The sequence below is a fragment of the Urocitellus parryii genome, chromosome 5, assembly GCF_045843805.1.
Source record: "Urocitellus parryii isolate mUroPar1 chromosome 5, mUroPar1.hap1, whole genome shotgun sequence".
Classification (NCBI taxonomy): Eukaryota; Metazoa; Chordata; class Mammalia; order Rodentia; family Sciuridae; genus Urocitellus; species Urocitellus parryii.
In genome coordinates this window covers 116569754-116582785 of record NC_135535.1, presented here as the reverse complement: position 1 = coordinate 116582785, position 13032 = coordinate 116569754, and the positions used below count along the sequence as shown (strand labels likewise).

Sequence of the window (13032 nt, the reverse complement as noted above, 5' to 3'; positions counted from 1 at the left end):
GAACTTAAAAATGTATTGTCACTGAGGATTGAACTATGTCCAGAGGCGTACTGTGATTTTATTACAACTAAGTCACATTATTCTCTCCTAGATCTTTAGAACATTATCAGTATTTTTCAATAAGTAGAGATGAAGGTGATTTTTCAGTCATTACTTATTCACTATTAAATTTAATTTGGCTTAAAATAGAAAATGAAATATAATGTTTTCCCCGTCATGATTGTATATTAAATGTAAGGTCGGGGAGGCGGGTGAAGAATAGTCTTCAGCAGATGTTGCTAGGATAGCTAAGTAGCCATGTATAAAATAAGTTGGACCCTAACCTCACACCATAAATAAAAATGAACAAAGACCTAAACACAGAGCTAAAACTATAAAACTTGAGGAAAAACATAGACATAAATCTTTGTGACCTTGGATTAGACAAATTTCTTAGCATTGACAAAGCACAGAGGAAGAAAAAAGAAACCAGATAATTTAAACTTCATCAAAATAAAAAATTGGTTTATGTCAAAGAACATGATTAAGAAAGTGAAAAGAAGTTGGACCTGGTTGCATATAACTGTTACTCCCGATCAATTGGGAGGCTGAAGCAGAAGGATTCAAGCTTAAGTCCAGCCTTGGTAATTTAGAAAGACCTTTCTTAAAAACAACAAGAACAAAACAGTTATGGAGATACAATTCAGGGGCATAGTGCCTCTGGGCATAGTTCAGTCCTCAGTTTGGAGAGGAAAAAGTAAAAAGACAACCCTCAGAGTGGGAGAGAATATTTGCAAATCATGTCTGGTAAGAGTCTAGTAAAGAACTGTTAAAGAACAGTCAGTTTGTCTTTATTGGTAAAACTCAAGAGAGACATCATTTTTATAAAGACATACAAATCAGATGTATTGAGAAATGAGTTGAGGGACTGGTTCACTCCTACCAGGATAGCTGTAATTGAGAAAAAGAAAAATAATCCCAGTGGCTTCGGAGGCTGAGGCAGAAGGATAAAAAAGGGCTAGGGATGTAGTTGAGTAGTTAAGCACCCTTGAGTTCAAATCCCTGGTTTAAAAAAAAAGAAGAAATGCAATATAAGTTTGATGGGGAATATGGAGAGATTGGAACATTTGTATATTGCCAGTAAGATGTAAAATGGGGCAGCCCTATGGAAAATAGTTTGTTGGTTCTTCAAAAAGTTAAAGACAGTTACCAGACATTGCACTCCTAAGTATTAAAATCACATTGACGAAAAACATGTGCATGAAGTTGATAGCATCATGATTCATGACAGCTAAAAAGTAGAAGCAACTCAGATATCTACTAGCTGATGACTGGATAAACAAAATGTGGTATATAATACAGTGGAATTTTTTTTGACCTTAAAAAAGGGATGAAACACAGATTATATTACAAGAGTGAGCCCTGTAAACATTTACTAAGTAAATGAAACCAGCCACCAAAGGCCACATAATTTTATGATTCCATGTACATGAAATGTCCAGAGCGGGCAAATCCATAGAAGCAGAAAGTAGATTAATGGTTATCTAGGGTAGGGTTGAGGGGGGCTAGAGAGTTGGGAATGATTAGCAGGTACAGGACTTCTGTTTTGGAATATATATAACAGGTGTTTTTTAAATACATATAGTAATAACATTTTATTTTTCTTTTTAGTTATACATGATAGCAGAATCTGTTTTGATATATAAACATGGAATATATCTTATCTAATTAGGATCCTAGTCTTGTGGATGTACACAATGTTGTGATTCACTGTGGTGTATTCATACATGTACTTAGGAAAGTTACACCAGATTCTTTCCACTGTCTTTTTTATCCTCCCTCCCTTGCCTTTATTCCTCTTTGTCTAATCCAATGAACTTCTGTTCTCCCCACCCCCCACCAGTTGTTGTGGGTTAGCTGCCACCTATCAGAGAAAACATTTGGGGGACTGGCTTATTTCGCTTAGCATAATAGTCTCCAAGTCCATCCATTGAATGTCACGAAGTCATTATTCTTTAAGGCTGAGTAATGTTCTTTTGTGTATATATACCACAGTACCTTTCTCCATTCATCTGTTGAAAGGCACCTAGGTTGGTTCCACAGCTTAGCTACTCTGAATTGAGTTGCTATAACCATTGATGTGGCTGCATCACTGTAGTATGCTGATTTTGAGTCCTTTGGATATATATATCAAGGTATGGTATAACTGAGTCAAATGGTGGTTCCATTCCTAGTGTTTTGAGGAATCTTCATACTGCTTAACAGAATGGTTGCACCAGTTTGCTGTCCCACCAACAATGTATGAGTGTATCCTTTTCCCATCTGTTTTGGAATTAATGATGGTAGTTATACATTATCATTAATGTAATAATATAGTTTCTGGCTTTACTCCATTTGACTTGCATTTCTCATCACACATTTGATTTCTGCTGTGCCTCTGAGTTCTTGCCTGCAAGAATAGTGAAAGTAAACTAGAGAAAGAAAAAAATCCGATTAAATCTGTTTGAGATATCTAAGTCAGAAGTAATTTTTAGGTTAAAATGATAAAATAGGATCACTTAGCAAATGTTTGACTTCTAAATATCCGACCTTCTTTGTGGTAAGTGGTCTAAGCAGTAAGAACATGGTATCTTGCTGTGGAGAACAGTTCAAGAACTGGTTATGAAATGCCCTGAGTAGGTACTTTGCTGTCCCTACTGGACCATCCTGTAAGGACCAGAGAAGCAGCATGGTGCTTCTTGACAGCTATTGGTATAGGAAAGCTATTATTTCCTGTCAGGATTTGGAGGTGTTGGAATTCAAAATGAAAACAAAAAGGACCTTTCATAGCTGGGCTGTATGTATATATCAAAAATTTCATAAATGAAATTTCATGCCAATTCTAAGAAGTAACAGCATTATCTGATTTCCTTTCGGATTATGCTGTTAGATTAAGTTATTATGTTCTGTAATGCCCAATTTGTGAAACTAAATTTTATATGATATCAACAGTATTTAAAGTAAATTTTGGATGAACTTGGAAAAAAATTTATGAAACTTTTGATACAGGTATCATTGCTGCTGAGAAAGATTATAAGCAGAATTAGTGTAGAACACTGTCTCTTCAGAAGAATAATATTTTCTTCGTCTCCTTCATTTTTTTCCTAGGTTGTGTATTCTTCCTGTGCCTGGGGATCTTTTATATGTTTCGCCCAAATATCTCCTTTGTAGCCCCTCTGCAAGAGAAGGTGGTCTTTGGGTTATTTTTCTTGGGAGCCATTCTCTGCCTTTCGTTTTCATGGCTCTTCCACACAGTGTACTGCCACTCAGAAGGGGTCTCCCGGCTCTTCTCTAAGTAAGTATCTGTACCGTCCATAGTTTGATCAGTGATTTAGAGTCAGTGTAAGGTTAGGAGAAGATATCCATCTTGATACCATCTGATGAGAACTTTTTTTTTTTTTTAAATTAAAGCAAGCAACTTGCCTTCAGTTGTTGATAGCTCATGTTATGGGGGATTAATTGGGACTTATAACAGACAGTAATTTTTAGCATTAAATAATTTTTTTTTTAATTCTAGACTGGATTATTCTGGTATTGCTCTTCTAATTATGGGAAGTTTTGTTCCTTGGCTTTATTATTCTTTCTACTGTAACCCACAACCTTGCTTCATCTACTTGATTGTCATCTGTGTGCTGGGCATTGCAGCCATCATTGTCTCCCAGTGGGACATGTTTGCTACCCCTCAGTATCGGGGAGTAAGAGCAGGTAAGTCCATGTGGAGGTTTTACATTGGACATTCATTCACCAGTCATTGATTAAAGCTCTGCCTTTAGCCAGGTGTGGTGGCACACGCCTGTAATCCCAGTGGCTCAGGAGGCTGGGAGTTCAGAGGAGGATGAGTTCACAGCCAGCCCCAGCGATGGCAAGACACTAAGTAACTCAATGAAACCTGTCTCTAATTAAAATGCAAAATAAGGCTGGGGATGTGGCTCAGTGGTTCAGTGCTCCTGAGTTCAATCCCTAGTACACCACCCCCACCCCCACCCCGAAAAAAACCACCACACACAAAACTCTGCCATTACACAAGCCTTATGCTTTGTTTATGATGAAAGAAGAATAAATATTAGTTCCTGTTGTTGAAGAACTTTTAATATAGTAGTCATGGTTGTTTTCAGGGTCACTGGTTTTCTTAAGGCACAGGGTTGAGGGCAGTGGTGAGCTGGGTGAGGTCCTCTGTTTCAGTTGTTGTTTACTTGAGGCCAAACACTTTTCATAAGGTGGTTTGAAGGCTCTGCAGCCTTTATGAGGTAATGATTTCTTTTATTCTTTCAATTTAGTGTACTTTTTAAGTGACTAATTGTTATTGTGTTTTTCGTTTTGTTGTATATTTTTGTTTTAAAATATTTTGTAAGCCATTGAAATAAATAAGGTTTCACCTATACAGCTCATGTTATGTGAATGTAAGCACCACCCATCTCTTCTGATATGGATAAAGGCACTTTTAATATTTAGGATAATGCCTGTTTAATTGGCATCAGATGAAGTTCAAAAGCCTCTTAGCATCTTGATTGAGTCTTCTTGTTGGAGTATGGAGTTAGCAGAGAGGTTTTTGTTTCCCATTGAACTGGGCCTCCTTGTAGCCATGGATGCGTCTTCAATTTTGTAAAACCCAGTGCCTCTTGAGTTTGAATGAACAGTATTATTACAAGCAGTATGTTTTCTTTCAATCTTTCTTTTTATCTTTTCTTTTAACCATTTAGTAATAAAATTCAAGCTCTGGTAGATGCCTTAAGATAGTAGAATAGAAATCAACCTCATATTAATGACCATTGTCACCACACTTTGCCTTTTTTTTTTTTCCTTAAAGCGAGTGCTTCTATGAGCAGATAAACAGTGGTCAGGGTTGGCCTTCAGTAGCCCTTCAGTAGTTCTGTAGTGTTAAGCCTGCTGAGCACATAAGATAAGAACTTCTTTGCTGAGTAGAGCTGAGCACTCTGCTATTTATATACGTCAGAAGAACCAAGTTCCTTTGCCTTTACCTCAGAGAATGAAAGGCCATTAGCAGCCTGTGCTTAGTATGTAGAGAAAGAACTGGATCATGGTACTGTTTATATATAGAGTAGTAGAGGTAGGAAATAGTTTTAACTTAGGTCTCTTTGATTCCTGTATTTTATGAGATCAGCATTATTATTTTCCTCCTCACTTAGATGCCCATTTTATTTATGCGTATGCATCCTATATATACCCCTACATATATTATTGTACCTCAGCAGTTTATTTAGTAACATCCAAATTAAGTAATGGGCTTCTTGTCTGTTGAAAGCTTACCAATGACAGCTTATGTTGTAAAGGTCATTCTTAAGTCTGCCTGTCAAAATGTAGGAGCAGTTGCTGCCCGAATGAGTGTTGCTTTTGTTGACACACAGGTTTCAGACTGGTTTTAGATAAGTAGACTTGAAACTTTTTTGATCATGTCATTTTCTGTTACGACCCTAAATGTGTATATATGTATGTATTTGTGTGTGTGTGTACTTACTTGATCTTAGGACTTAGGTCATACCTAGAAGTTTGAAAAGTGCTACTTTATCATCATCATCATCATTATTATTATTATTATTATTATTTAAAAATATTTATTTTTTAGTTGTAGTTGGACACAATACCTTTATTTTAATGTGGTGCTGACGATCAAACTCAGGGTCTCACATGTGCTAGGCGAGTGCTCTACCATTGAGCCACAAAACCAGCCCCCAAAAGTGCTACTTTTGATAATTGATTTTGAAGCTAGTAGGCTGTGCTGAGTAATTCTGACAAAAGTATATGGGAGTGAACCCAGGGCCTTGCACATGCTAGGGAAGTATGATACTGAACCACACCCTAGCCATTCTGACAGAGTGATGTACTTGTTTGGGAGCTTGGGAGCTCTCAGAAGTATATATCTTTCTCTTCTTTAATCTGTCATCTTACTTGTTAACATATTAGACCATTTGTTCAGGGCATTTTAAAAAATGTAAAATACCTATTTTTAGATCATAAATTTAGATTACTAATACAAGTATTTTAGCTTTATGGTATCACCTCACCAGATTATTTGATCATTCATTGCCTCCCCACCCTAAAAATGTGTGTCATATGTTGCTTCTGCTCCTCCCCCCTTTTTTTTTGTGTGTGTGTGTGAGAGAGAGAGATATATACATACATACATACATACATACACACACACACACACACACACACACACACACACACAAACACACACACGCTGGGGTTGAACCCAGTGCTAGGTAAGTACTTTCAACACAGAGCTGCATCCCCAGTCCCAGAATGTCTGTTGCTTCTAAGAGAAAATAATGCTCTATATTTAAGCTGTGTTTATAAAATGGCAGCATTTAGAGAAATTTAAACACTCTCAGAGCTATCCCTTTCTAAAGCACATAGCAACGTGATTCTAAACCCTTGGTCTCTGCTCACTTACTAAGCTAAACCTCACTTAGCAGGAGGCTACTTACATTTGTAAATATATCTTTAGCACATAGCTGTGTTATCTGTGTGATGGTGTTCCAGAGTTTGAAGAACCTCCCTTTTCCTTTAAAATAGGAAGCTAATGTTGCATTCTACCTTGGAATTTTCAGTTTTACAGATGATATTGTGCTCAAATATTGACTCTTCCTTCTTATCTCCCCCCCCCCCCCTTTCTCATGATTCCTAGGAGTGTTTTTGGGCTTAGGCTTGAGTGGAATCATTCCCACCTTACACTATGTCATCTCAGAAGGATTCCTGAGGGCTGCCACCATAGGGCAGATAGGCTGGCTAATGCTCATGGCCAGCCTCTACATCACAGGAGCTGCCCTCTATGCTGCCCGGATCCCTGAACGCTTCTTTCCAGGCAAATGTGACATCTGGGTAAGTGTAATCAGGGGTAATCAAGCATGTGTACCTCTTAGTGGATTATTGGCAGACTAGGAAGTGATAAAATCAAAAAAGTTTCAGACTCAAAATTGAGACTTTTATTCTGGACCTAACTCTGTCCCTCATTAGTTGTTTCTCTGGAGAGCAAAAGTAACAACAATTCCTATTTATTTCATGTCTAGCACTGTACTAAGTACTGTGTTTGGGTTACTTATTTAATACTTTAGCTCTATAACTGTTATTTATAGTTTCATTTTGCAGATTAGTAAATTAAGACTTATCTAAGGCACATGGCTATTAAGTGGTAGAATCAGGCTAGTTCTAATCAATCCTGTTAACTACGCTGTAATGAAAAATCATTTAACCATTCCTTAATCTCATTGTCCTCATTAGTGAAACAAGGTTATGGACCAGATTTTTGCCAAAGACTTTTTTTGGGACCAGATATACTAAGGTCCTTTTAAATATCAAAGCCCTGTGATTTGTAAGGGGAGATTGTGTGTATGAATTGTTGGAGGAGGAGGAAGAGTTAGTTAATTGGACTGTTGTTAGTAAGATAGTAGAAAAGAGGAGGAGAAAAGAAAATATATAAGGGACTGGTATTGATAGGAAATTAACAGAAGAGGGCCTGCAGCATTTCAAATGTGGAATTGGAGTGTTGTTTAATATGAAATCTGACCTTTAGAATTCTGTGGCTTAGCTGTTGTTGATTTTTATAGACTAAGCTGATTATGTAATCACTGTAAAGTTTAGTTTAGCTGTCTATAAAATGAAGATGATCCTGAATTTCAAGCAGTCTTTTGACCTTCAAATTAGCTCATTTATCCCTTTTGTTTCATTATGATTTTGAGATTGATATGGAATAATTTTTATTTCTTCCTGCCTTTTTGGGAAAATTAATCTAATTTGGTTTCTAGGAAACATCTCTTGGGATGTGACTTTTTTAAAGTTTATATATATTTATTTCTCAAATCAGTCTTTCCCTTAGTAAATACTACCTTGCCACTGGGCTTTTTCATTTTGAGACTATAATGAGAGAATAGTATAGGTTTTGAAGTGATGCTTATCGAGCACATCGAGCTTGAGATGTGAAATAGCATTCAACAGAACAGGTAAAATTTAAATAGTATCACGTGCTTATAGACCAGCTTCTGACTTGATAGGAAAGTAAGAGACTCTCTTTAGTCTTTTTTTTTGGGCGGGAGGGGGCAGGGGTAGCAGGGATTGAACTCGGGGGCACTCAACCACAGCCACATCCCCAGCCCTATTTTGTAGAGACAGGGCCTCACTGAGTTGCACCTCATTTTTACTAAGGTTGGCCTTGAACTTCTTGTGATCCTCCTGTCTCGGCCTCCTGAGCCACTGGGATTACAGGTATAAGCCACCACACCCAGTTTACCCAGCCTTTTGATATATATGTTGTTTGTATAGTTCTAGAATCTTACTACTGAAGTAATAAACTCTAGGGACCTTTTTTTTTTTTTTTTTTTTACTTTTCTACTAGATGCTGGTAGTTTTCTTTAGTTTTTCTAACAGAGAGCATTTAAATGACCACAGCTCTAATATTCTTGTTCATGAACAAAAGTATTTGGTCATATTCTGCTGCTGGATATCAAAGAATCCTTAGGAACCTTGTGGTCTTATTGCAAGACATTCTGTATGTTGTTTGCTCCCAAGTTCACCAATACTTTAACATGCAGATTTTCATGTCTAGAGCTTAGTGGAAGAAGCTGAATTTCTTTGGGGAGAGCTGGCTTTCAACTCAGCAGAATGTGATATACCTAATGGTATATCAGGATCTGTGGACTCCTTGAAGTCATGTCCATTCCCTATCTTCTGCTTAGCATAAGCCAGGATTAAATGATCCTAAGAATTTTTTACCACTCCTTTTTTTTTCCTCTCTCCAGTTTCACTCTCATCAGCTCTTTCACATCTTTGTGGTTGCCGGAGCTTTTGTTCACTTCCATGGCGTCTCAAACCTGCAAGAGTTCCGGTTCATGATCGGCGGAGGCTGCACTGAAGAGGAGGCACTGTGATAACCTACCAGTAGCCAGGGACTGTTACCCTGAACCCAGGCCTGCAGCATCTGCAGGCCTCCCTACTGGCCATTTATGCCAGTACCAGAGGAGCCCCAAAACCTTGATAGCCTCATGGGCTTTGTGACGGCCCAAGGGCTCTGCGTGGTACACGACTGAGAAGAGAAAAACAAAAATAAATCATACCTCAAAGGATGGAGTGCATCAATTTGGAGAAAAGGAGGAATGGCCCATACCCTGACTTATTCTTGGGATCTACTGATTGAGGGCTTTGCAAGACCCTTGGCAAACTGGCTTCTGATCCGTATCATAATTTATTTGTAGAAGATGGGGAAACAGTTTAGCTGGTGATTCTCTCTTCTCCCTTTCTCTTTAAAACAATAGTACAGTCCAATTTAGGTGAACATTTATATCCAATTAAGGGGTGGGAGTGTGATTTTAGATGCTCTTTTGGGAGAACAAAGACATTAATGTAAATAAGATTTCTAACTTACTGTTTAAAGAATTTATATAAATGTTTAAAACATAAGGGTTGGGGAGGGAGGGAGAATTTTTGTATAGAAACATGCAAGTACCACACACTGTTTCAATTTTGCACAAAGTGAGGGAAAATCAGGTGGTAGCCCCAGAATGTGCAGCGGTCTTGGTGCACCAGGGTGCCTTCTAAAGGCCAACACGCACACCTTGGGCCCTAGCGGGGCAGAGATATTAGCCAAGCCCAGTGATCACTTGATCACTCTCAATTCCAATAGCCTTTGGGCATTCTGAATTAGAGGTAGGAGGAAGTGATGTGTGTTTCTTCAGTGGAAGCAGCACATAAATGACTGACAAGATGTGTTTAGGTAAAAGGCAGTCATTTGAAAAGCTGTCTTGTAGGCCGATAGTGACCCTTTCTAAAGAGAAGAGCCAGCTAGTCCTGCTCTTGATACTGGTGGAGACAATGGAGGAACCCTGGGAACGTTAGCACAGGGGCTCATCTGATCACTTCCTGGCATCCCGTTCAACTTGGTGGTAGTTTTGGTCTGACTTGAGGCGTGGCAGTTGCTATTGGAGCTCTGAACCACCCTGTAAATTTCTATTAAAAATCATTCTATTAAAAATCCTGCAAATAAAAATTGCCTATTCCCTGGCATCATAGTTCTGGTGTGGAGCCAGCCACAGATGAGATTCTTATTTGTGTAGAGAAAGAAACCTGTCTTTAGACCAGAAAAAAGTTGAGTTTTGCCTCTGGTGTGTGGTCTTGGTAAACCTGGTGTGACGGACACCGTGGTTGTCTTTGAAGAAAGCCTGCAGAAGCCTCCAGCGCCCACTGTGGCATTTTCAGCTTCACTGAGCCCCATGTTGCTGGGGGACATGTTTAGAAGGCAATGGCATGTTATTGCTAGTGAGTCTGGTAGAATCCTTAAGTCCATGTTTTTGAATTGCTACTAGAAGTGAAAAACTATTGCTCTTGACCCAGGTCTGCCTTGTTATGGTGGCAGGGAGAGTGGTGGCAGGGAAGGATCCAGTTCTTAGACAAGATGTGTTCTGATCTTGGCTCACAGGTGAACCTCTAAAATAGCACTCAAGTCTCGGGTTACTGCCATCCAGGACTTCAAGAGGGTGTGTTACATCCTGTGGGGGGTGGTAGGTATTAGAACTGCCACTTAGGTCCTAAGGCAGAGGGGCTGGCATTGTCAAAGGGGTGTCTAGGAGTATGAGAAGGACGTCTGGTTTGTTCAGTAGGGTTTTGTTATTGTCCCCACCCTGCCTTCCTTTCCCTGTGAATCTCCAGCTACAGCTGGGGTCCAGGAAGAAAGAATCAGTGCAGAAACTTGGGAAGAACATAGGAGTGTTTTGGTTCTGGATAAGGTCACTGCCCTAGGTGGCCCAAGCAAAAGACTCAGTGGATGAAGGGCCTGACAGATCGAACAGTATTTGTTTCTTTAGAAAATAGTCCAACAGGACAGTGGCCAACTGGAAGGAAGCTCACTTAGTTTCCTGGGAGCAACAGCACATATCAGAAGCCAGACTTGCTCTTTGGTCATGCACTTTGGGGTATGGGGGTATGAGATGCAGCCCTGTAACAACACCCAGAGAAGTAGCAGTCTTTGGGCCCAGTCACCCCACACCCCAAAGCAGGAAGATTCTGGTTCAACATAGCACAAACCCTTAGGGAACATGAAACCAACACCACCAATGTGTAATCCAGTCAACTCTCCCTCTTTTGGGTGTGTATGTGTGTGGGTATATGTATGCCCACTTGTGTGTGTGTGTCCACGTGCAGCTCACTACCAATAGCCTCTATGTGCACTTGACCTACAGTGCCCGCTGAGAACTCACCAGGTTGGCGCCTGAATGCCTTACTCTCAGCAGTCAGAGGCTGGCTTGCTCTGTGCAGATTTTTAATTTTCTTTTTTGGCCCTGGGCTGTTTAGGACCTCTACAGCTTCATTCTTTCACCATTAAATAGTGGCCTTTTTCAGTATTTTCCCCTCCCCCTTACAAATCGCTGAAGCCACAAAGCACATTTTTGGGGATCATAGAAGGTTGGGGTTCCAGAAAGGTATCTGTGATGGTTCCACTCACCATGGGATTTCCCTACTTGCTGTATTCTCAATTTCTCTAATAAAAAGAGCCAAATGGAAAATGAACTTTTGTTGTATTTTTCATCTTACTTCCTTTAGCTCTTGGTATATCCTTGAAGCCTTAATTCAGACACTGAAGTTTAGGAAGTTTTAGAAACTTCCCATCGTAAATACACAAATAAGTGTGCTTGTTCCCTGCTTGCTTTTCCTGACTTTTATCTAACTTGGACCATGTTTAGAACAGAGAGGAAGGCTAACTCTAAGAAGCAGTTCTTAATTCATTGTTGGAAGTTTATAAAAACAATACCCTAGGGGCTTGGGATGTAATTCAGTCGTGGACCACATTAACTAGCATGAATGTGGCCCTGGGTTTGAACTGCAGCACTACCCAAGAAAAAAGCAACAAGAACCTAATATAATGAACACTAGGCCATGAGTTGTGTTAAAGAACTTTCTCATAACCTTATCCTGTACCTCGTCCTATAACTGTCAACTTTTGGTTGCTGTGACAAAATATCTGAGAAAGTCAAAGGAAAAGAAGATTTATTTTGGCTCACTGAGAGGTTTCAATTTGTGGTCTCTTGGCTCTGTTGTCTCTTGGTCTGTGGTGAGGCAGAGCATCCTGGTGGGGAGGTGCAGTGAAACAAAGCAGAGAGGGACAAAATATACCCTTCAGAGACACACAGAGACGCACCTCTTCCAACTAGGCCCCATTTTTATTTTCTACCATCCCTGGAGATCAAGTCTAGCAGTCGACCTTTGAGGGCCCTTTTCAATCTAAACCCTCTAACAACCCTATGGGCTAGTCATGCTCATTTTATACTTGAGGAACCTGAAACCTACGAAGTTTTTCTGACTGATGCCAGAAGTGTTCACCAGAGAAAAAGTGAAAGAAAATTTTAAGGAGAAAATCGTCTCTTGTCTGCAGTTGAATCTGTTATACCAGACTGTTAAAACAGGTATATTGAAGGTTTGGGGGTTGGTTAACCTGATCTCATTTAAGGTTAGGAAATCTCAACCTTCTTGCCTTAGGTAAATTAGTATTTGCTGGGGAATTTTCAGTACTTGGTTATTTTCATGTTGAATTCTCACAGAGTCTAGTTACAACTTAAGGTTTTCCCGTGGGTTATCCAGATGTAGGTCGGGACTGTGTTGATTCCTGACAAAAACTAAACAGGCCCACAGAAAACCTGCTTTGGTTTTTCCTGGTCTCTGGCTGTCTGTGTGCTTTCCATTTCTCAGGTGATGTCCTGTGCATATTGTAGATAGATGAGGACAAATCTGAATTTTGATTTGATGGAGTGCCAGGGCTCTGAGTGCCCGAGAGAAGCCCGTGGACATTGTTCCTTCAAACTTACCTGGAAACATCCTTTTCTTAAATACTTTGCACCGTTTTATGCAGTATATTGCATTTCCTTATTCCCACATGGGGCACAAGGGCATAGGCTGTTCACTCACCACTTCCATGCCTTCAACTGTTTTTTTTCTATTTTTTTATTGGTGCATCATGATTGTACATAATGGTGGCATTCATTGTGACACTCCGTACATGCAGACATAGTG

The 13032-nt window shown here is 39.5% G+C and overlaps 1 protein-coding gene across 3 annotated transcripts in view; it reads left to right on the top strand.

Moving 5' to 3' along the window:
• The window catches only part of Adipor2 (adiponectin receptor 2), a 103339-nt gene extending 91804 nt beyond the window's left edge, over positions 1 to 11535 (top strand). For all 3 annotated transcript variants that reach the window (XM_077798302.1, XM_077798300.1, XM_077798301.1), the window contains exons 5-8: positions 3127 to 3313; positions 3536 to 3723; positions 6668 to 6861; positions 8775 to 11535. In XM_077798302.1, coding sequence (XP_077654428.1) covers positions 3127 to 3313; positions 3536 to 3723; positions 6668 to 6861; positions 8775 to 8903 — 698 coding nt within the window. In that variant the 3' untranslated portion in view covers positions 8904 to 11535. The remainder of the gene's footprint in view (positions 1 to 3126; positions 3314 to 3535; positions 3724 to 6667; positions 6862 to 8774) is intronic.
• Positions 11536 to 13032: the final 1497 nt, after the last annotated feature.